General features: G+C 51.9%; 1 protein-coding gene across 1 annotated transcript in view; it reads left to right on the top strand.

Annotated features, from left to right (window-relative positions):
• Positions 1-22,103, top strand: part of AXL (AXL receptor tyrosine kinase) — a 28,032-nt gene extending 5,929 nt beyond the window's left edge. Inside the window, exons 5-20 of the mRNA XM_056136763.1 lie at positions 2,579-2,659; positions 2,766-2,881; positions 7,979-8,189; positions 8,467-8,606; positions 9,131-9,281; positions 9,476-9,502; positions 10,550-10,685; positions 10,920-11,011; positions 13,916-14,011; positions 14,134-14,211; positions 16,307-16,399; positions 16,816-16,937; positions 17,839-17,948; positions 18,816-18,975; positions 19,378-19,514; positions 20,347-22,103. Of these exons, the coding sequence (XP_055992738.1) occupies positions 2,579-2,659; positions 2,766-2,881; positions 7,979-8,189; positions 8,467-8,606; positions 9,131-9,281; positions 9,476-9,502; positions 10,550-10,685; positions 10,920-11,011; positions 13,916-14,011; positions 14,134-14,211; positions 16,307-16,399; positions 16,816-16,937; positions 17,839-17,948; positions 18,816-18,975; positions 19,378-19,514; positions 20,347-20,701 (2,105 nt within the window). The 3' untranslated portion in view covers positions 20,702-22,103. The remainder of the gene's footprint in view (positions 1-2,578; positions 2,660-2,765; positions 2,882-7,978; positions 8,190-8,466; positions 8,607-9,130; positions 9,282-9,475; positions 9,503-10,549; positions 10,686-10,919; positions 11,012-13,915; positions 14,012-14,133; positions 14,212-16,306; positions 16,400-16,815; positions 16,938-17,838; positions 17,949-18,815; positions 18,976-19,377; positions 19,515-20,346) is intronic.
• The last annotated feature ends 413 nt before the right edge of the window (positions 22,104-22,516 follow it).

Here is a 22,516-nt window from a genome sequence, read left to right as displayed (position 1 = left end):
CTCCAGAGGGCCCCGGGTGGGGTCGCCCCTCGGGGGAGGGGACTGCGGTGACTCACGCGGGGGCGGGAATGCTGCGGTTGGAGCGGACCGGCTCCAAAGTCCGCGCTCCTCATGGGTAACCGGCGGGTCCTGCGCCACCCCCCAGGCTCTTTCAATGCGCCCCCATGGCCCTTCCTGGGAGACCCCTATCCTCAGCTTCTCGCGCCTCCCAGGCTCCTCCTCCGCGCCCCCCCCCCGCGTCTCCCCGCGCCCCCCACGTGCAGCTGGAGCCTCCCGCGCCTGTCCTGGGCCGCCCACGGGGGCTGCGCAGGCACCTGACCTTGGCTGAGCACTGCGAGGCCTGGCAGTAGCGCAGCCCTGCCCACCCTCTTCCTGCTGGCCCTGCATCTCAGTCCACTCCCTCGGCCTCCCCAAAAAGGAAACTCGGTGCTGGCGGGGAGGCGGGAACCAGCAGCGTCCCCAGACACACACCGAAGTGCATCAACTCGCATAGGCGGCTGGGCCAGGCACGCTGTGGGCCAGCTCGCCTGGGTCCGCGTGTGCCTGGCCGGGTGCCTGTCTCACGTGCTTGTCTCTACCTTTGTGTGTGAGTCAGTGTGTCTGCCACCCCAGGAGGGGGGAGTGCCCGGAAGGGGTGAAGCCCATTGGGGAGGGGGGAATGCCGGGAAGGGGTGAAGCCCAGCCCAGACCTTCCAAAGCACCCATTCAGCTCACACAAGCCAGTGAGAGAGCTCAGTGATCAGATCCCATTTATTTTGTTTTGTTTGGGGGCCACACCCAGCGATGCTCAGGAATCACTCCTGTGGCTTGGGGTGCATATGGGATGCTGGGGATAGAAACCAGGTTGGCAGCATGCAAGGCAAGCACCCTCCCCATTGTACTATCATTCTAGCCCAATATTCCATTTCTTTTTTTTTTTAATTGAATCACCAGTTACAAGGTTGTTCATGATTGGGTTTCAGTCATACAATGTTCCAACATCAATCCCTTCGCCAGTGTACATTTCCTACTGCCAATGTTCCCAGGTTCCCTCCTGTTCCCCCTCCCACTTTTCTTCTCTCTCTATCTCGCTTCCTCTTGCTCTCACTCGATCACTATCACTCACACTCTCACTTAATCAGTCTCACTCTTGATCACTCTCACTCTCTCCCTTCCCTTTGGGGCATTATGGTTTGCAATACAGATACCGAAAGGTTATCATGTATATCCCTTAACCAACTTTCAACTCTCAGTTGTCCTCCACCTCCTCCTCCTCCTCCTCTCCTCCTCCTCCTCCTCCTCCTCCTCCTCCTTCTTCTTCTCCTTCTCCTTCTCCTTCTCCTCCTCCTCTTCTTCCTCCTCCTCCTTCTTCTTCCCAGGACACATCAGGTTGCACTCAGGGACTGCTCTTCCAGGCTCGGTTACCCAGCAAGCATATGGGACCAGGGATTAACCCTGGCCCTCCTCCATGAAGTTTATACTGCCCATACTCCCCTTGTGGAGCTGCTGTGCCAGCCCTCACACAATCCCATTTCTGCTCACACAGACACCCTGAAGTTTGCAATTGAATCCACTTGTGCCCAGGTAAGACCACCTACTGTGTGTCCTGCTCCCCTGAGAGCCAAGGCCAAAGGCCAAAGCAGGCAGAAAGCTGGCCCCGGCCACCCATGCCGCTCGCCTGTCAGTGGCCTTGACAGCGGGACGCCTGGAGACTGTGTAACGGGTGACGGCTGAGGGGCAGATGTCTCAGGGACAGAATGACCAGAGCCCATGTGGAGGCTGTGGAGGTGGCAGATGTCCAACACCGGGAGATGCTTCCAGCAGAGGCAGCAGAGGGCAAAGTGGCTCCCCTAGGAAGGGGGTGCTGGAGGCTTGCATTCCAGAAACCCCAAGATGCAGAGGCCAGGGTGCTGGAATGAGGGCTGGGGGAAGGCACATGGGAAAGTGAGGCGGCCAGCAGGGGATAGGCTGGGAGGGGCCAGGCTGACAATGGAGCAAACTCGGCATGAAATTCACCCCCCCAACCTCCTGGGCTTGATTCTTACTGGAGTTGTGAGTTTACTGGTGGTGCCTTGCGTGTGTGTGTGTGTGTGTGTGTGTGTGTGTGTGCAATTCTGCAGATGTTCTGAGTGTCTTTTGTGTTTTGTTTTGGAACCACACCTGGTAGTGCTCAGGGTTGACTCCTGGCTCTGTGCTCATTCCTACTGTTGATCTGGGGACCATACAGGGTGCCTGGAATCAAACCCAGGCTGGCTGCATGCAAGGCAAGTGTCCTCCCCACTGTACTATTGCTCAAGTCCCTGGGTGTGTCTCTGTGTATGTCCAGGTAGTTTGTGGGGGTGTGGGTGGGGATGGGGGGGTACTTTTACATAGAAGTATGTGTCTGGGAGTGTTTCTGTGTTTTTCCAAGAGTGTGTTTGTGTCTCTTCTGTGTGAATAGGCATGTTTGTGTATATGTTTGTATGTGTGTGTCAGCATGTTACACTGTGCCCACCTTCCCAGCGCCTTGCCCTCCCATCATATGGCCCCTTGCTGCTCATCAGGCAGTTCCAGCTCAGGGCCCCCTGACCCCCTCTGACCCCTTCGTGTGACTCCCCAGGTTTGAACAAGACGTCTTCATTCTCCTGCGAAGCCCATAATGCCAAGGGTGTCACCACATCGCGCACAGCCACCATCACAGGTGACAGGAAAGAGGCGTGGAGAACAGGGGTCAGAGGGTATAGGTGAAGGGTCAAGGGCAGAGGTAGGGCAGAGGCCCCAGGGTCACCACTGTCTCCTATTCACAGTGCTTCCCCAGCGGCCACAAGACCTCCACGTGGTTTCCAGCCAGCCCACCGAGCTGGAGGTGGCTTGGACCCCAGGCCTGAGTGGCATCTACCCTCTCACCCACTGCACCCTGCAGGTAAGACCCCAGATTTTACTCCCCTCAACTTCAGCTGGCCTTTCGTCCATACCTACCAGTTCCCTCTCCTGTCTCCAGATTCCCGGCCTTGGTGCTTTGAGATGCCAAAGAATCAAGCCAGAGGTTCTGGGTTCAAATCCCAGATGCTTGGGCAGGTGGAAGAAAGACTCTGGGTCTCATTGAGAGAATTGTAAAATGGACATAATGGAGTGTTCAATGAGGGGACACAGATGACGGGCTATAGCTCTCCTCCCTTCCCTCCCACCCGTCATCCCTCCCTTCCTTCTCTATAGCTCTTTTTTTTTTTCCTTTTTGGGTCACAGCGATACTCAGGGTTACTCCTGGCTCTGCACTCAGGAATTACTCCTGGCGGTGCTCAGGGAACCATATGGGATGCTGGGAATCAGACCCGAGTCGACTGTGTGCAAGGCAAACACCCTACCCACAGTACTATCGCTCCGACCCTTCTAGTTCTTTCTTTTTCTCTTTCATTTTTTCCTTTTTTCTCTTCCTTTTTCTCCCTCTTTTTCTCTTTTCTTGTTCTTTCTCTTTCCTCTCTTACTTGCTCTTCTTTTTTTTTTTTTTTGCTTTTTGGGTCACACCCAGCAATGCTCAGGGGTTTCTCTTGGCTCTGCACTCAGGAATCACTCCTGGTGGTGCTTGGGAGACCATATGGGATGCCAGGGGTCAAACCCATGTCTGCCGAATACAAAGCAAACGCCCTCCCCACTGAACTATTGCCCCAGCTCCACTTGCTCTTCTTCTTTTGGGCTTCTTTTGGGGGCACACCTGGTGGTGCTCAGGGCTTACTCCTGGCTCTGCATTCAAGGATCATTCTTGGTGGGACTCAGGGGAACTATATGGAATGCCAGAATCAAACCTGAATCAACTAGGTCAAAACACCCTACCTGCTATACTATCTCTCCAACTCCTTGCTCTTTTTCTTTCTCTTTCTCTCACTTCCTCCCCTCCTTTCTTTTTTTCTTTCTGTCTATATTATTTTGGCTTTTCAGCTTTGGGGGTCACACCCAGCGATGCTCAGGGATAACTCCTGGTGGTGCTCAGGCGATCATATGGTATTCCAGAGATCAAACCTGGGTCTACCTTGTGCAAAGCAAACACCCTACCCAGTCTACTATTGCTCAAACCCCACCCTTCCTTTTTTTTTCTTTCTTCCTCCTTCCTTCTTTTCTTTCCTTCTCTCTCTTTCTCTCTCTCTCTCTCTTTTTTAATTTTGATTTTGGGACCACACCCAGTGATGCTCAAGGATTTCTCTTGGTTCTGCACTCAAGAATCACTCTGATGGTACCCAGGGAACCATATGGCATGTGGGCATCAAACCTAGGTTGGCCCTATGCAAGACAAGTGCCCTATATGTTCTATCACTCCGGTCGGTCCCCTAAAAAATTTTTTTTGAATCTGGCTCTGAATGGTCCCAGTACTGAACTGCTCCAGCCTTGTTGGCCAACTGTTGCCAGCAGTGGTCCCCAGGATCCTGAACACTCCCTGAGAAACTCCCTCTAAAAATATTTTTTTTAACCATGACTGACTTTTGGGGATAACAACTCTGTTCTGAACAGTGTTGTGTTAGAACTATATCCATGCTCCCCCATGTTTGTGAAGTGAGGGTCTAGATTTGCGTCCATTTCCAAGATGAGGAAATGAAGACTGAGGGTAGTTAAGTCACTTGCCTAGGAGAATTTGAACCTACCAAACCCAGACGATGTTCAATGCTCATCACTGCCTAGGGGATGGATGAGAGCAGTACATCTCCAGTACTCACACAGTACTGCGCCTGGCATCCCGGGAAACACAGCTAAGCCCTGGCAGCGGGGTGGGGAGGCAGGGAGGCTTGGTGGATGAGGCATCTACCATTCCTCGCAGTGAAAATCTGCCCAACAGCCTCCATCCCAGGATGGAAGATGCAGGTCAGGCTTCAGCTGTACCCCCTAACCCACAAACGCTCAGTGTCCCTAAGAAAACAGAAGTGTGCCTTCTTCCTTTTCTGGATCTCACTTCCTGCTGTGCCTAGCACTGGAAGAATCAGAGCTGTTCTGGAGAAAGGAGAAGTGGACAGTGGGCACGAGGAGCTGGCAGCCTGTCTGCCCGGTGTCCCCTTGACCCAGCAGAGGTTCCCCTTCCTGCATGTCAGTACAGGTCAGAGAATAGTCATGGATACAGCCCCACCATCCTTCTGTCCAGTCACTGCCTGTCCTGTCCTCAGGCCTGTGCTGGGTGGGGGCTCTGTGAGTTTACACAAGCTTCTGGACCCCTCTGGGCCTCTGTTCCCTTGTGTGCAAAGTGGAAATGACAAAAGAAATCGAGGGTCCAGAGTGATAGTACAGCAGGGAAGGTATTTGCCTCAAGTGTAGTCAGCCCAGATTTGAGCCCCAGAATCCCAGAGGGTCCCCCTGAGCACTACCAGGAGTGGTCCCTGGGCAGAGAGTCAGGAGTAAGCCCTGAGTACCACGGTTGTGGCCCCACACAAAGAAGAAAGAAAGAAAGAAAGAAAGAAAGAAAGAAAGAAAGAAAGAAAGAAAGGAAGGAAGGAAGGAGAGAATGAATGACAAAGAAAGAAGAAAGGAGGGAGGGAGGAGAAAGAAGGAAAGAGAGATGGAAAGAGAGAAGGAAAGAGAGAAAGAGGGAAACAGAAAGAAAAGAGAAAGGAGAAAGAAAAAAGAGAATGAACAACAAAGAAAGAAGGAAGGAAGGAGGAAGAGAAAGAAGGAAAGAGAAAGAAAGAAAAAGAAAGAAAGGAAGAGGAGGCGAAAGAAGGAAAGAGAAAGAAAGAAAGAAAGAAAGAAAGAAAGAAAGAAAGAAAGAAAGAAAGAGGGAGTTGGTGGGAGGGAGGAAGGAAGGAGAGAGGAAAAGAGAGTGAACGACAAAGAAAGAAGGAGGTAGCGAGGAGAAAGAAGGAAAGAGAGAAGGAAAGAGGGAAACAGAAAGAAAGAAGGAAACAGAAAGAAGGGAAAAGATAAAGAAAGGAAAGAAGGAAACAGAAAGAAGGGAAAAGAAAGAATGAAAGGAAGGAAGGAAGGAAGGAAGGAAGGAGAGAGAAAAGAGAGTGAATGACAAGGAAGGAAGGAGGTAGGGAGGAGAAAGAAAGAGAGAAGGAAAGAGGGAAACAGAAAGAAAGGAAACAGAAAGAAAGGAAAAGAAAGAGGAAGGAAGGAAGGAAGGAAGGAAGGAAGGAAGGAAGGAAGGAAGGAAGAAAGAGTGCTAGGTGCAGAATTGGCACAGAGAAATGAGAGCTCTAGATGGGACCTGCACGCTGGCCTGCATGCATTGCACCCTGAAACCTGACCTCTTGTCTGATGAGTACTGGCAGATGCCTTTTTCCAGAGATGGAAACCTAGGCTCAGAGAAGTTAAAACACTTACTCTCAGTCACACAGCAAATCATTGCCAAGCCTGTACTTGGACCCAGGGTGACTGACTTCAAAGCCCACACACTTCAGCGGTGAGCATGTGACCCCCTGTGGCAGCACATTGGGGCATCCCAGTTGTAACCCAGGGTGAAGAGAGCACCCCTGAATTGTGGGGCTGTGGTTCCAAGGGACAGGACAGGACTGATGTGCTCCCAGCTGTGTCAGAAGCCCTGAACATGCCGTTCCTGGAGACCAGGTGCTGTGCCAGCCTGTGCCAGCCTGTGCCTCCAGGCACTGGTGTGCAGAGTTGGGCACGTGTTGCCAGGCAATCCGCAAACACACACAAAACACGGAGGCCAAACTCCCCTCAGGCACTCAGGCAGGCATTACCTGGGTTAAGAATCTGCCCCGTCCGGCCCACCAAGTGGGGAACCTCCCATGGGGTCCCATTTCACAGATGAGGAAACTGAGGCACCAGGGTAGGGAATGGGGTAGGAGATGCTGCCTTTGCAGCTGGAATCATCCATTTTAGTACTCCCTCTGGACCACAGAGACTGTCTCTTGCCACTACCACAGTTTCTTGGGCAGCTCACTAGAAATACAGCAAAGGTTTTGGAGACTGGCTGGGGTGTAAGTCTTTGGGGGGGCACACTTGGCGGTGCTCAGGACTTACTCCTGGCTCTGCACTCAGGAATCACTCCTGGCAGTGATTGAGGGACCCTATGGAATGCCTGGGTTCTAGCCCATGGCAAGTGCCCTGCCAGCTGCACTATTGCTCTAGCCCTGAGGTTCTGGTTTTATAAATGACAAACTGGTGACCTCGAGCCAGTAGTACATCACCCAATCTTCAGTTGTCTTCATTTGTATAATGGAGACAATCATAACAATTGAGCATGTTCAGACTTGTAAAGAACTTTTCTTTCCCCCGGGGGTGTAAGCCTTCCATGAGGTGTTCCACGAGGGTTGCAGTGGCCAACTTCCCTGCTGTGGCTGGGTGGTTCAATGCAAGGCTTCATGGATGTGGTGCTACTCGGGCTCTGCCAGAGATTACCCAGGTCCGCCCTCTTCCTCAGTGGTGCTCAGGGGCGGCCATGCTCAGGGGCCCCTGTTGTTCTGGAGACTAACAGGGGTCAGGCCTGTGCAAGGCAGGTACCTTAACCCTTGCACTACCTCTCCAGCCCCAAAAGATTTATTTTTTTTCTTTGTTATTGGGCTACACCTGGCGGTGCTCAAGTATAAGTCCTAATGGTGCTCACCAGGAATCTAACCAGGGTCAGCAGCAAGCAAGGCAAGTGCCTTAACTCTTTAACCTCTATCTCTTGGGCCCAAGCCTTTGTTTGTTTGTCTGTTCTGTTTGGGGACCACATCTGACTATGCTCAGGGATCACTCCTAACCCTATGGGGTGCAGGGGATCTAGCTCAGGTTGGCCACGTGCAGGGCAAGTGCCTTCTCTACTCTCCTATCTCTCTGACTTTTCTTTTCTTTCTTCAAAGATGATAAATAACATCCCTAATATCCATCACCTTCACCCATGAAACCACCGTCCAAAACAAGATGTTGCAACATGCACGCAATCACACAATCACATAAGTCACACACAGTCACACACAACCACACAATATAATACACACAATCACACACGGAAACATAAGCACACGCATGCAGGCCTGCGTCTTTGCGTGGGGACAGCCACAGTGGCAAGTCCTGATGCCCTCTGCTCCCTCCCCAGGCCGTGCTCTCGGACGACGGGGTGGGCGTCTGGCTGGGAGAGCCGGACCCCCCCGAGGAACCCCTGAGCCTGGAAGCCTCGGTGCCTCCTCACCGCGTGCGGCTGGGGAGCCTGCGCCCGCACACCCCCTACCACTTGCGGGTGGCCTGCAGCAGCGCCCAGGGTCTCTCGCCCTGGACACACTGGCTGCCTGTGTTCACACCCCAGGGAGGTAAGATATGGTTGGGAGGTGGGGTGGGCATCACCCATGCTGCATGTCGCCTACACCAGTGCCACCCCCGGGGTCTCCTTTCCCCTGTGTGCCCCGTGTGACTCGCCCACCCTTGGCATGGCATTTTCACTCCCACCCTCCACCTCAGCTTCTGCCCCAGGACTGGCACGAAATGCCCACGTGCACATCCTCGGCTCCCCGCCCTGACCTCCTGGAAGCAGAGGTGAGGGGCAGGAAGAGGTGGGTGTGCCAACTGCCCCTCTTCCCTCTCTTCCAGTGCCCTTGGGCCCCCCTGAGAACGTTAGCGCCAGGCGAAATGGAAGCCAAGTCCTCGTGCTATGGCAGCAGCCCAGGGCGCCCCTGCAGGGCACCCTTTTAGGGTACCGGCTGGCCTATCGAGGCCAGGACACCCCTGAGGTGGGTGCTGCTGGCTGGGGCAGGGGTTGGGGAATGGTTAGGAACAGTGCAACATTGCTGGTTGGGAGCGTGCAATCTCTCCACCTAGCGCCTGGTAAACTGGGGTGGGGGCTGGGGAGGGGACAGGGCGTGGTCCCTCTTTTTAGTCCCTATATGCCAACAGGCTGTTAGATTCATCCAAATCACATATGGCCTGTGGGAAATGTCCCTTTTCCTAGAGGCACGGGACTCCAAGCGAGCAGGTGGGATTGAGGGGGGGGGTGCACAGAGTGGGGGCTTGTACGCCACACCGCACTGGCCCCGGAAACAGTGAAGGACACTGATGAGTGCTGGCACCGGCGGAACTGGCATCACCTGCATCCCAGGATGCAGGCGGGAGATGAAAGTATGAGAGGGCAGGCAAGAGCTGGAGACAGGAAAAGGTGTGGGTGAGGGGCTGGAGGTTGAGGGATGCTCAAGCCCAGAGTGAAGGCTGAAGAGTCCGAGCTGGGAGCCCCAGCTGATGCTGCCTCTGGACATCCTAGGTGCTCATGGACATAGGGCTAAAGCAGGAGGTGACTCTGGAGCTGCAGGGGGATGGCACTGTGCCCAACCTGACGGTGTGTGTGGCAGCCTACACTGCCGCTGGGGATGGGCCCTGGAGCCTCCCTGTGCCCCTGGAGCCCTGGCAGCCAGGTAACCCCAAAGCCGTGCTTGGCCCCTCACCTTCCCCCACTCTCTCCCGGAAGCCCTGTTCCAGGCGGTGCCCCTGCTCCCCCACCCCCTTCCCACCTCCCACCTTGCACCTGCTGTGAGCCTCACTCTTGCGCCCGGGTGATGCTAGCCTAGCCCTCTCTGAGCATGTATCCTGCTGTCCTTTCTCCTCACAGGCCAAGAACAGTCCATCCACCAGCTGGGTAAGGGCTCACTCACTGCCACCCCTCCCTGGCCTCCCTCAGCACCCAGCAAGCATCCTGTCCTCACAGGCAAACCCTTTGCATAGTGCCCTCAGGCTTTTCACACCCTTCACACTAATCGCCTGCCTGTAGGTGTGTAGGGTATTTGAAGAAATGCCTGGTGGGCATTAGTGCATCACAATTAGGAAACAAATGATTGAGGGTTGAATAGGATAGATGGATGGGTGGATAGATGGATGATTGGATGGGTGAATGGATGGGTGGGTGGGTAGATGGGTGGGTAAATAGATGGAAGAATAGGTGGGTGGGTTAATGGATGGATGGATGAATAGGTGAATGGGTTGGTGGGTGGATGGATGGATGGATGGATGGATGGATGGATGGATGGATGGATGGATGAATAGGTGAATGGGTTGGTGGATGGATGGATGGATGGATGGATGGATGGGTGGATGGATGGATGGATGATGGATGAATGTGTGGGTGGATGGAAGAGTGGATGGCGGGTACATACATAGATGGAAGGATAGGTGGATGGGTCAGTCAGATAATGAATGGAGGGATGGGTGGATATCTCAGTGGATAGATAGATGGAAGGATGGGTTGGTGGATGGGTCAATGAAGAAATGGGTGAATGGATGGGTGGGTAAGTAGAGGAATGGGTGAATAGTTGGATGGATGAATGGTAGGTGGGGGATGGATAAGTGGATGAATGGTGGATGGACAAGCATGGGTGAAGGTGGATGAATTAATGGTGGGTAGGTAGGGGGATGGATAAGTTAATGGAGTGAATAAGTGATAAGTGAATGGAGGGACAAAGATGGGACATCCCTGTCAAATGTTTACCAGAGCTTGTCATCCTTCGGCACCCCTCATGCCTCCTAGCACTGAACACTGTTGCATGTTCTTTTGCCTCCCTTGCACATTCTACCCAGTCCTGACACCTCTATATTTAGATGCACCTGTCACACGTCTGTGTCTGCCTCTTGGGTCCCAGGGAACTGGATGCAGAACTTCGGGCATTAACTATCCCCCCTAACTCCCTAGCTGTGAGTGAGCCCCCGGCCCCTGCCTTCTCGTGGCCTTGGTGGTATGTACTGCTGGGAGCAGCTGTGGCAGCTGCATGTGTTCTTATCCTGGCCCTGTTCCTCATGCACCGGCGGAAGAAGGAGACACGCTATGGGTGAGCTGGCATTCCATGGGCTGTGAGGTTCGGAGACTGGGAGGAGGCTGGTGCAGGAGGAATCAGAATGAGGGCAAGATTGTGGGAGAAAATGAAGGGCAGAACAGCTAGGACCCACTTGGCAAACAAAAGAGGAGAGACTGGGCGTGGGGCCAAGATGGCACTTTCACTACTGTGGGAAGGAGGGTGCCACACGGCTCTGCCTTACCCTCACCCCATTTCTATTCCCCCCAGAGAGGTGTTTGAACCAACCGTGGAGAGGGGCGAGCTGGTGGTCAGATACCGCGTCCGAAAGTCCTACAGTCGTCGAACCACTGAAGCCACCTGTAAGTGAATCCCAGTAGAGATTTGTGCCTGCTGGTATCAAAAGTTTCTCAAGGCTGGGGAGGACTTGATTGTTGGTACTAAAGATCCTAAGAACAGCAGGAAGTTTGGGCCATCTGAAACTTTTGACCAGTAGGGTCTTAGACACAGTAAATCTTAGAAGCACCAAAATTCAGAGCCATGGGCTCGGAGAACTATATAATCATAATAACGGCATCATATGCTGATAATGAAAGTTATGACAATGGAAATGATTCTGATGTTAAGATAATATTGATCAACAATGCTGATGCTGAGATGATATTGATCAACGATGCTGTTGCTGAGATGATACTGACTAGTGATGCTGATGCTGAGATGATATTGACAATGATGTCGATGCTGAGATAATATTGACAGGAGTAATGATGAGATGGTGTTGAGAGTTGAGGTTGAGATTACATGACTGAGGATGATGATGAGGTGATATTGACTAATGATTTTGTTGAGAGTGTTGAGATTTGCTGGTGATGAGGTTGATATGATAGTTTTGAGATTAATGATGATGAGACTGCCAGCAGCTGCCCTAGCATTTCAAGCATAGTGGAAATGTTTGTGCTCTACATGGATCACTTAATTTAATCCTCATCACAGTCCCAAGAGTTGGGTAATTTTATAATTCCCCCACCATTCAACCACAAATAAGATACAGTGGTCCAGAGCGATTTTTTGCAGGTAGCCCACTTGGGTTGAATCCTCAGCACTCCCTATGTTCCCCAACCCCACCAGGAGTGATTTCTATGTGCCGAGCTAGGAGTAAACCCTGAGCACCATCAGATGTGGCCCCAAAACAAACAGGGTTTGGAGCAATAGTCCAGCGGGTAGGGCTCTTGCCTGGTACATGACTGACCCTGGTTTGATCCCCGGGATCCCATATGGTCCCTTGTATCCACTAGGAGTGATCCCTGAGCACAGAGCCAGGCGTAACACCTGAGCATCACTGGGTACGGTGCCCACATCACCCCTCAAAAAAAAAACCCTAAAACAAATAAAAAAGGAAAAGAAAAGGGACAGAGTTTGATTTTCCTGGCACATGGTGAAAAGGCTGTCGGCACCCTGGGGAGATGTTGGAAGCAGCTGGGGAAAACATTTATTGAACCAAAGGAAGAGAAGCAGCAATTCAATGGGATAATATGGAGTGGCAGTTGTGCTGTGTGTCCCCGGATGTCCCCAAAGGTCCCCGCAATCTGTGCAGGAGATGCAGAAGTTCACAGCATTTTTGTAACAACACCAAGACAATATTTGGCCTCTGCTCTTGTTCTCTCATGGGTTTTCTACAGAGTTTTACAAAGGTTTCCCTCGCCTGATGATGTCATCACCCCAATGAAGCCTGCTCCTCAGTTTGAAATATTTATCTGAGGGCTGGAGAGATAGTACAGCAGAGAAGGCGCTCACCAAGCATCTAGCCAACACCTTGGGTTCAATCCCCAGCACTACATATGATCCCCCTGAGCCCCTCCAGGAGTGACCCCTGAGCTCCGCTAGGTGTGGTAGAATATTACTCCCCTATTGAAATCATAAAGTAAATAAGAATCATATGTTATTTACTTCCCATTTGGTGTCTGTTATGTCAATAACTGGGTTCCACGCATTTGGTTTATGGGACTCACTGGGAGTCACAGTTGCTGTGGCACCCAATCTCCCAAAGGCAGACAAGAAGTTGTAGGACAGAGAGCGTTGAGGACTAAAATTCAGGCTTGACATCTGAAAAATGTGCTGGAGCACTGAGTACCCCCAGGCCCTTCAAAATCTCTTTTTCTCTGCTAGGAGGCATGTTGGACCCACAGGGTGGTACTCAGGGCTTCTTCCTCACTCTGCACTCAGGGATAACTCCTGTCAGTACGTAGGGAACTCTATACAGTGTTGGAGGTAGAACCAGGGTCAGTTGTGTGCAGGCGAGCACCTTAAGCCCTGAGCTAACTCTCTAGCCTGTTCCTTGGAAATACTTTTTTTTTTGCTTTTTGGGGTCACACCCAGCGATGCTTGGGGTTACTTCTGGCTCTGCACTCAGGAATTACTCCTGGCAGTACTTGGGGGACCATATGGGATGCCAGGGATTGAGCCCAGGTCGGCCGTGTACAAAGCAAATGCCCTACCCACTCTACTATCATTCCAGCCTGGAAATATTTTTTATAACAGGTCTAAAAGAATTTTAACCCATTGGGGTGCCCATGGAGGAAGTCAGGGCAAACTTGCAAGCTTTAACTCAAGTTGCTGCTCTAGAGGAAGATTCAGAGCAATTCGAGGGGGACCTGGGGCAAGTGGGGGTATGCTTGAGGTGGGTGAGGATGTGTTGGGAGCAGGACCTATAGTTTTTTCCTGGGGACTACCTGGTGATACTTAGGGTTGGGAAGGCTACTCCTGGAGATTCTGGGAATTATTCCTGACAATTTTCAGGGAATCCTGCAGTGCTACGAAATGATCCTGGGCTGGCTGCATGCAACGCAAAGATCCTTTTGTTTTGTTTTGTTTTGTTTTGTTTTGACTTTTGGGGTCACACTAGGCAATGCTCAGGAGTTACTCCTGGCTATGCACTCAGGAATTACTCCTGGAAGTGCTCAGAGGATCCTATGGGATGCTGGGAATGGAACCTACATCAGCCATGTGCAAGACAAACACCCTCCCTGCTATATTATTACAGAAGCTTTTCCATGCTGGGTTTAGCTTTGAGTTTGGGAGCTACTCCGGACTCCGTGCTCAAGAGTTGCTCCTGGAAATGCTTGCGAGCTGCATTTGTGGATCTGGCTTAGGCTCAGCCCATTGGATTATGTCCCTGACCCGCTTTTCGTGTTTGATAATGGGTCTGGCCTTAAGTGGTACCTGTCACTGCGGTGTTGGCCCTGAGCACATCCTCTGCTCCCCTGCAGTGAACAACCTGGGTATCAGCGAGGAGCTGAAAGAGAAGCTGCGGGACGTGATGGTGGATCGGCACAAAGTGGCCCTGGGCAAGACCCTGGGGGAAGGTGAGTGGTCCCAGCTCACACCCCTCACCCCACCCCCTAGAACTACCCTGCCCTGCCCACCCTCCCTGCAAGCCTGATATAGGCGTCCTCTTGAGACCCCCATTCCCTCTGCACCTTCCCAGGGGAGTTTGGAGCTGTGATGGAGGGTCAGCTCAACCAGGATGACTCCATCCTCAAAGTGGCTGTGAAGACGATGAAGAGTGAGTCTGCACACAGGGTGGGGGATCCCACCAATCCTACAAACCCTCCCCCTTACCGAGCCCCTCCAAGACAGAGCGCTGGCAGCTAATTAGCACACCAGGAACTCTGGCGTTTGCGCCCAGGAAATAGGGTTGAGGTTGGCTTCCTCAGCTGGAAAGGCTGGACGGGGAGGTTTCACCACAATGTAAGAAAGGGGTCCCCAGAGCCCACCGCCAGGACACTGGGCAGAAATGAAGTGGGGAAAACTGAGGCACAGCCACCTGCAGGCAGAAGTGGGAGCAAGGGGGCCCAGTGCCATCTGGGCTTCTTCCAGTCCTGATTCACCAGCTGACCTCCCATCAGCACTTCCCAGGGCCAACACAATAGGAAGCCAGTGGGAAAGGAAGCCTGGGAAATGTAGTTCTCAAAGACCAGCTCCCATGATGCATGGCAAGGGAAGGTCTACAATGAGGACTGCCTTCATCATTTACCATCTGTGTGATCTCAGTGACCTTCTGCCTCTGAGTCTCCCTTTTATCATTCGGAAAATGGCTCACAATGCCCCTGCTTCTTGGTGTCTCTTAGGCAAAGCATTTCATGGCAGGGTTGGGGTGGGGGGGAGGGTTGCCTCTCACAGTATATGCAGTGAACTTGGACTGTCACTACATTCTTGGTGTCATCAGAGAGGATGGGAGCCAGTCTGGGGTGACACAATCCAGCAAGTCCAGGATTAAGTTCTTTTCACACAGGGAACATGCATTGGGGGAGAGGGAGAGATGGTCAGTTTGGGGCTGGAAAAGAGCGGGATGATTCTTTCTGAATCACAGGCATGGAAAACTCATCTATTCATTCATTCTTGAGCACCTGCTGTATACCAGGTCCTTGACCTGAGTCTGAATCCCAACTGTGCAATTTGGGCCAAGTTATTGGCCTTTATGAGTCACTGTGTTTCAAATCCTTTGGCATCATCCTATGGCGGGAAACATAATACAAGGTTAAGGCACTTGCATACTGCTAACCTGGGTTCAATCTCTGATATCCTATGTGGTCAGCAGTCACTACTGAGCCAGGACTAGCCCCTGAATATCTCCAGATGTGATCCCCCAAACCAAACCAAATTGGGGTCAGAGAGATAGTACAGTGGGTAGGGTGCTTGCCTTACACGTGGCCAACCAACCTGGCCAACCAGCACCCCATTATGGTTCCCTGAACCCCACCAGGAGTGATCCCTGAGCACAGAGCCAGTAGTAAGTCCTTAGCACCACTGGGTATGGCCTCAAAACAACAACTAAGGGATTAGCACTGTAGCACTGTCTCCACGTTGTTCATCAATTTTCTCTAGCAGGCACCAGTAATGTATCCTGTTGCATGCTAGTGTAGCCCAATGACATCTGCTCACTTCAGGAACACAAAGGGAGACTTGTTGTTACTGTATTTGGCATATGAATAAGCCACGGGTAGCTTACCAGGCTCTGTTGTGTGGGTGGGATATTCTTGGTAGTTTACTGGGCTCTCCAAGAGGGACGGAGGAATCAAACTTGGATCGGCCATGTGCAAGGCAAACACCCTACCCGCTTCAGCCTTCTTCAGGGCTGGCTGAAGAGATTAAACCCAAACAAAACGAAACCAAAAGGGAATAATTCTGGGGCTGGAGACATAGGATAGCTGGGAGAGCACTTGCCTTGCATGTGGCCAACCCAGGTCCAATCCCTGGTACCCCATAGGGTTTCCCAAGCCCCACCAGAAGTTATCCCTGAGCACTGTCAGGAGATGTGACCTCCCCAAAAGCAGGGGAAATAAAGAGAATAATCATATTATCATCTGAGGAATCTGAACCCTTAGAGCTAGTGGGGGTGTCCTGGGGAAACAGCCCACCAGCTATGGGCACTAGACCAGAAGCCATACTGCCTGGGCATCCCAACAGCCTTTGTTGGGTTTTTAACCTTTCTGGGCCTAGGTTGGCATCATTCACATGGGGAAAAGGAGAACTCTTAGCAGCCCCTCGGGGGATTGAATGGGTGCTCAGAACTACAGCACCCACCTTCCCAATCAACGTAAATGAAAGTGCTGGAGTGTGGAGGGATACTGCCTCATGCACCTCCCTGCCTCCCCCAGTTGCCATTTGTACCAGGTCTGAGCTGGAGGATTTCCTGAGTGAGGCCGTCTGCATGAAAGAATTTGACCACCCCAATGTCATGAGACTCATTGGTAAGGAGAGGCAATGGTGGGTGATAGGAGGTACGAAGCAGGGGGTGGAGCATCTGTAGAATCCTCAGCAGTGGGAGGATTGGCAAGACCCAGATCCCAAGATTAGACCTCCAGGCTTCCTGAGCCTTCAAAGTCTGCACCCTCCCCACCCCCAGTCCCCAGCTCTCTCCCTCAGTTTGGAATGTGACCTCTGACCTTTCCAGAAATAGCGAAGGTCCCCAGGAGGGCCCGGGAACCATCCCTGGGAACCAGACTAGAAATGGCTTCTCTGAAGTTTGGTCTTTGCCATCCCCCCATCCCCACTAAAGTGGAAGCCTGAAGGGTGGGGGGACCACAAGAGAATGGGGGAGGGGTTGCTTCCGGTGGGATGACCATGACCTGACTGCTGGGGCCGGGGGGATGGGGTGGGGTTTTAGGTGTCTGTTTCCAGGGCTCAGAACGGGAAGGCTTCCCGGCGCCTGTGGTCATCCTTCCCTTCATGAAGCATGGAGATCTTCACAGTTTCCTCCTCTACTCCCGCCTGGGGGACCAGCCAGTGGTGAGGGCAATAGAGTGGCGGGTCCCCAAGGATGAACTGAGCCATTAGCGGGTGTGTGGCATTGCTCAGACCCTGGGAAGACCAGGATGGCCCCAACTTTGCTCTCCTGGAGCTGTCTGCCCAGATGACTGGCTGGGCAATATGCATGCAAATGAACAAAACTATCAGCAATGGCCAGAGAGCTAGTACAGGGGTTTGGTCTTGCATGCTGCCCACCCCGGTTCAGTTCCTGACACCACCCACATACAGGTCCCCAAGCAGCGCCAGGAGAGACCCCAAGCACAGAGTTAGGAGTGGCTCCAAAATAAATAAATAAAATAAATAAATATCCCAAATTAAGAGGTTGGAGCAATAGTACAGTGAGTAGGGTGTTTACATTGCACGTGGCTGATCCGTGTTCAATCCTCAGCATCCTATATGGTCCTCTGAGTACTGAGTGCAGAGCTGGGTGTGACCCAAAAAAGCAAAACAAACAAAACATCCAAATTAATAGCTAACCAAGCTGACTCAGGGCTCTAGAGGAAGGCCAGTGAAGGAGAGGAATGAATGGGGGGTACCTAATGGGCAGGGCTGCCCTTGGGGTAGCCACAGGTAGGAGGGACCTGGTAGAGGCGGCCCAATATGGACACTGCCATCTGGGCATGAAGGAGCTGGGCTTGCCTGACAGTCAGAAAGGAGGCCCGTGGGGGCATCCTGTGCCACGGCTGGAGCAGCCCATTAGAGCAGGTCAGGAGGGCAGAAGGGACTGGGGGACCTGTCGGAATGGGGTTGGCCTCAGTGCTCTGAGCCATGGGAAAGCATCAGGTAGAGCTGGGCACACATAGGAAAGGAAGGAGGATGGGATGAGGGAAGGAGCTCAGGGGCTCGACTCACCCCTATTTCCTGCTCCCTCGCCTCCCAGTTCCTGCCCACACAGATGCTGGTGAAGTTTATGGCTGACATCGCCAGTGGCATGGAGTATCTGAGCACCAAGAGGTTTATCCACCGGGACCTGGCTGCCAGGAACTGCATGTGAGTTGCAGGGGACCCCCTCCCTCCTCCAGTCTCTCTGCCCCAGATCCTCTAGCCAGATCCCCTGAATCTCCCAGGATATATGATACAAGTGGGGAGCATTCAACTCACAGAGCCCTTGGAGGCAGGTTAGAATTCAGGACAGGGAGAGGTAAGTCAGCCAAGGGTGTTGGGAAGGGCTTCCTGAAAGAGGAGGCACCACACCTGTGAGTCTCTGGCTAACCAGACTGGTGGTTCCATGGGAGGGACTGAGGTTGCAGTGCTGCTTAGACTTTGAGGTAAAGGAACTCCCGGGAGCCATGTCAACAGTGCTCAGGGGTCTCCAGGACCACACTCGGGCAGTGCTCAGGTACTGTTTGGTGCTGGAACTCGAACCCTAATTGGCCAACTGCAAGACATGCACCCTAGCCTCTTGACTATCTCTTGGGCCCAATCTGGGTGCTGGTTATGTGGGTGTGTTTTTGGTTTTGGTTTGGTTTTTGGCGTCTGGGATGGAACCCAGGGCCGTGTGTGTGTGTGTGTGTGTGTGTGTGTGTGTGTGTGTGTGTGTGTGTACGCGCATGCGCTCAAGCGTCCACTCCCAGACCAGACCACATCCCTTCCTACATGGGTGTGTTGGTAAGAGTTCCATGAACTGGTTTTCCAAACCTCAACTTTACAAAACACAGTTCAATAAAATAAAAGAATCAAACACAAAAGGAAAGACATTAGAGTCTGACAAAAAGCCAGGAAGGCTATTTCCTCGGGACCCACCAGCCTTCACAGAATAAGACCTTCACAGTCAAGACCTGCCTAAGGGTCTGGGCAGACTTCCTGGAGGAGGGGACCTGAACCATTAACCTCTGCTCCTCCCCACCATCCCTACAGGCTGAATGAGAACATGTCTGTGTGTGTGGCGGACTTTGGGCTCTCCAAGAAGATCTACAATGGAGACTACTACCGCCAGGGGCGCATCGCCAAAATGCCGGTCAAGTGGATTGCCATCGAAAGTCTGGCCGACAGAGTCTACACCAGCAAAAGCGATGTGGTCTGTCTGCCCTCAGGGTCCTAATGGAGTGGGCGACAGTGAGAGGGGGTGGCTTGCACACACCTGCCCCTGAGAGTTTGTCCAAGTGGGTGAGGTGAGGCATGAGAGGAAGTGGTTGTGAACAATGCAGGGAACCAGGGTGAGCTGTTGTTTTTGGGTAGCGGGCAGGTAGACAGCTGAGTGGTGTGTATGCACACCCGGTGCAGGCTATGTGGGCCTGGACATGTGCGAGGGTGCATGTGGGTGAGTCTGGGGTCACCTCCATGGGTGTGCTGGTACTGTGGATGTCTGCAAGCATTGAGGGTGCCTAGTGGGGCTGTCCTAGGAGCCAGTGTGCCAGGAGGCGGGTAACATCAGGCAGGAGAGACCCATTCATCCTCCCTATCCCCCTGCATGCCACAGTGGTCCTTCGGGGTGACCATGTGGGAGATTGCCACGCGGGGCCAAACCCCATATCCTGGTGTGGAGAACAGCGAGATCTACGATTACCTGCGCCAGGGGAACCGCCTGAAGCAGCCTCTGGACTGTCTGGATGGATTGTGAGCACCAGCCCCCCAACCCGCCAAACCCCAGAACCCACAGCCAAATATTGCACCCCACCCAGAGTTCCACTGTGTCGAGGACCCTGGGAAACCTCCACCGGATCCCTCAGCTGGTTTTGCCTGTTTTGGCATCACACCTGGCAGTGCTTTGGGTTGACTCCTGGTTCTGTGCTCAGGGATCACTCCTGATTTGGCTTAGGGTCCCATAAATGGTACTGGGAATCAAACTCAGATCTGCAGTGCTGCAGTGTGCAAGGCAAATGCCCTACCTACTGTCCACTGTTCTCTCTCTCTCTCTCTCTCTCTCTCTCTCTCTCTCTCTCTCAGCCTGAAATCTGTGTTTGTTTTATTGTTTTTGTTTTTATTTTTGGGGGTCACACCCAGTCATGGGTTATTCCTGGTTCTGCACTCAGGAAACACTTCTGGCAGGCCTCAGGGATCAAACCTGGGTTGGCCTCACGCAAGACAAGCACCTTACCTGCTATACAATTGTTGTGGCCCCTGAGCCTTTATTTGGAACCAACACAACTTTACGAGCAGCAGAGCTTTGATGCCACGCTTTCTTTTGGACATGCAATTGCTCTGACAAAAATCTGCCCTCCACAGAGAAGTTTCCCAAGACCCTTTCCAGCTCCTGTGTATACCCAGACCCCACTCCCCACCTCACTATCAGAAACTCATGGAAACCCCAAATCCCCAGGGATTCCCCTTTCCCAGTCACTCCTCCCTCCCTGCCATACTCCCAGAACCTCATAGTCTTCCAACGAGCACTTTGAGGACCCCTCTGAGGCCCCGCTAAGCCTCCCACCCCTTCCTTTGCTTGTCCTAGGTATGCTCTGATGTCTCGATGCTGGGAGCTGAACCCCCGGGACCGGCCAAGTTTTATGGAGCTGCGGGAAGAGCTGGAGAACACACTGAAGGCCCTTCCCCCTGCCCAGGAGCCCGAGGAGATCCTCTACGTCAACATGGATGAGGGCAGAGGTCCTTCAGAACCCCTTGGGGCTGCTGGAGGCGCTGACCCCCCCACCCAGCCTGACCCCAAGGAGTCTTGCAACTGTTTCACCTCGGCCGAAGTCCATCCTGCTGGACGCTACGTCCTCTGCCCTTCTACGGCTCCTGGTCCCATGCTACCTGCTGACAGGGACTCCCCTCCTATACCCCCAGAACAGGAGGATGGGGTCTGAGATCATTTTGCACATGGACTCCTCAAGACCCAAGCTTGGCACTGCCACTGGGGTAGGGGCCTTCCCCCGGCCCAGCTCCTTTCCCAATCCACCTCTTCCCTGCCCCCTCCCCCCGCAGCTCTTCTTCCTGACTCTGCCACTTTCATCCCAGACACATCTGCTCCCTTCCACATCTTAGTGTCTGCCTGTATAAGAGAAAGGGTTGGCCTGTGACCAACCTCAGCGTCCTTCCAACTCGGACATTTCAAGGTTCTGGAATCTAAAGTTCGAAGAATCTCCATTCAAAGGTTCTAAGTCTCAAGGAGTCTTTGGTTCCTCAGGAACTGCCCAAATTCCAAAGTCTCTTATTCTAAGGTACTAAGATTCTAGACCCAGAAGTCCTAATATTCTAAGGCTGAGATGCTCTGGCTCAAGATTTTCTGGTTTTAAGATTTTTGATTACCACCCAACCCCACCCCCATCCTCACGAAATTATATTCCTAGAGTTCTGAGGTTTATAGTTACAGGAGATAAAGCTCTATGATTTTAGATTATTATTTTTCTAAAGTCTTTGAACCTGGGTGTATACATGCTACATTCCTAAAAATGCTACAGTTCTGGGTCTGAACATTCTAAGGGTTAATGTTCTAAAATTTGATGTCCTATGTTTCTTAAGGGTCTAAATCTAGATTATAAAGCTTGGAGAATTTTATCTTTGCAAATTCTAATGGTGGTCAATTATGGGTTCTTTATGATTAAGATTATATTAAGTATTTATGATTCTAAAAACTCTTGTTATGGGATTTTGGTTCCCAAGGTGTTAAATTCTAGAATCATCAAAAGTCTAAAAGTTTTAAGATGAGGGTTCTAAAGTCTAATACTTTAAGGGATTACAGCCTAAGACTTAGTCTTCGCACCCTATATTTTAGACTATAAACTGCAAGATTCTAGATAATTAAACTTTGAGATCCTAACGTTGTTTTATTCTGTTACATTCCATGGCACTCTAGATTCTGTGACTAGCCCAAAAGTCTGAATTTGAATGACAAGATTTTATAGTTAGCTGTGACTTGCTAGGTGTAAACGTCCTCATTATTTCTAATGTTGACTCCTTGGGGGTCATGCTCCAGTCTGCCTCGCTAGGATTTTAGTTAAGGAAGCCACAAATCCACATTCCTAAGTCTTCAGGTACTAGACACTACAATTTGAAAATTCAAATGCTAGATTTCAAAGGTTCATCAGTCTAGGATTCCCAGATAAAGCCCCTGTGGTTCTCACTTTACAGTATGTGTCTGTTATCTGCCATTTGTTTCCCTGCTCTACTTTCCTTCTCCTCACATGTGGGGGTGAGTCACCCCCCCCCAGCCTGTGCAATATATTAGGAATCCCTCATTTACCAAGGGGATCATGCAGTGTCCCCCCCACGAGTCCCTTCTATGCCTCCATACAGAGTGGTGACTCCTGGGTCTCCAAGAGGTGCTCAGATCATATAAAAATCATATAAAAGTCTTTATTACCATACTTGTGTCTCCACACCGCCATTATGTAAACTCTCATTTGGGAACTCTGGACTCCCCATCAGAAAGAAGGATTTTATGGGCTCCAGGAGTTCTCTCCTCATTCAGGGGGTAGAATAATGAACATATGCACTGACCAGCAGACAAAGAGATGCAGCCATACTGAGACTCGACAGGAGACACCACATTCCCAAATAACTGACCTGTGGTCATTCTCAGGCATCCCAGGAACTAATGGATACAGGGAGTACATACAAATCCCAGAGGCAAATACATTTTGCCAACATGAATGCACAGTTAGCTAGATGTCTAGTGGGGA

The sequence above is a fragment of the Sorex fumeus genome, unplaced genomic scaffold (assembly GCF_029834395.1).
Source record: "Sorex fumeus unplaced genomic scaffold, SorFum_2.1 ptg000122l, whole genome shotgun sequence".
In the NCBI taxonomy this organism is placed as follows: domain Eukaryota; kingdom Metazoa; phylum Chordata; class Mammalia; order Eulipotyphla; family Soricidae; genus Sorex; species Sorex fumeus.
This window is presented reverse-complemented; position numbering and strand designations above follow the sequence as displayed.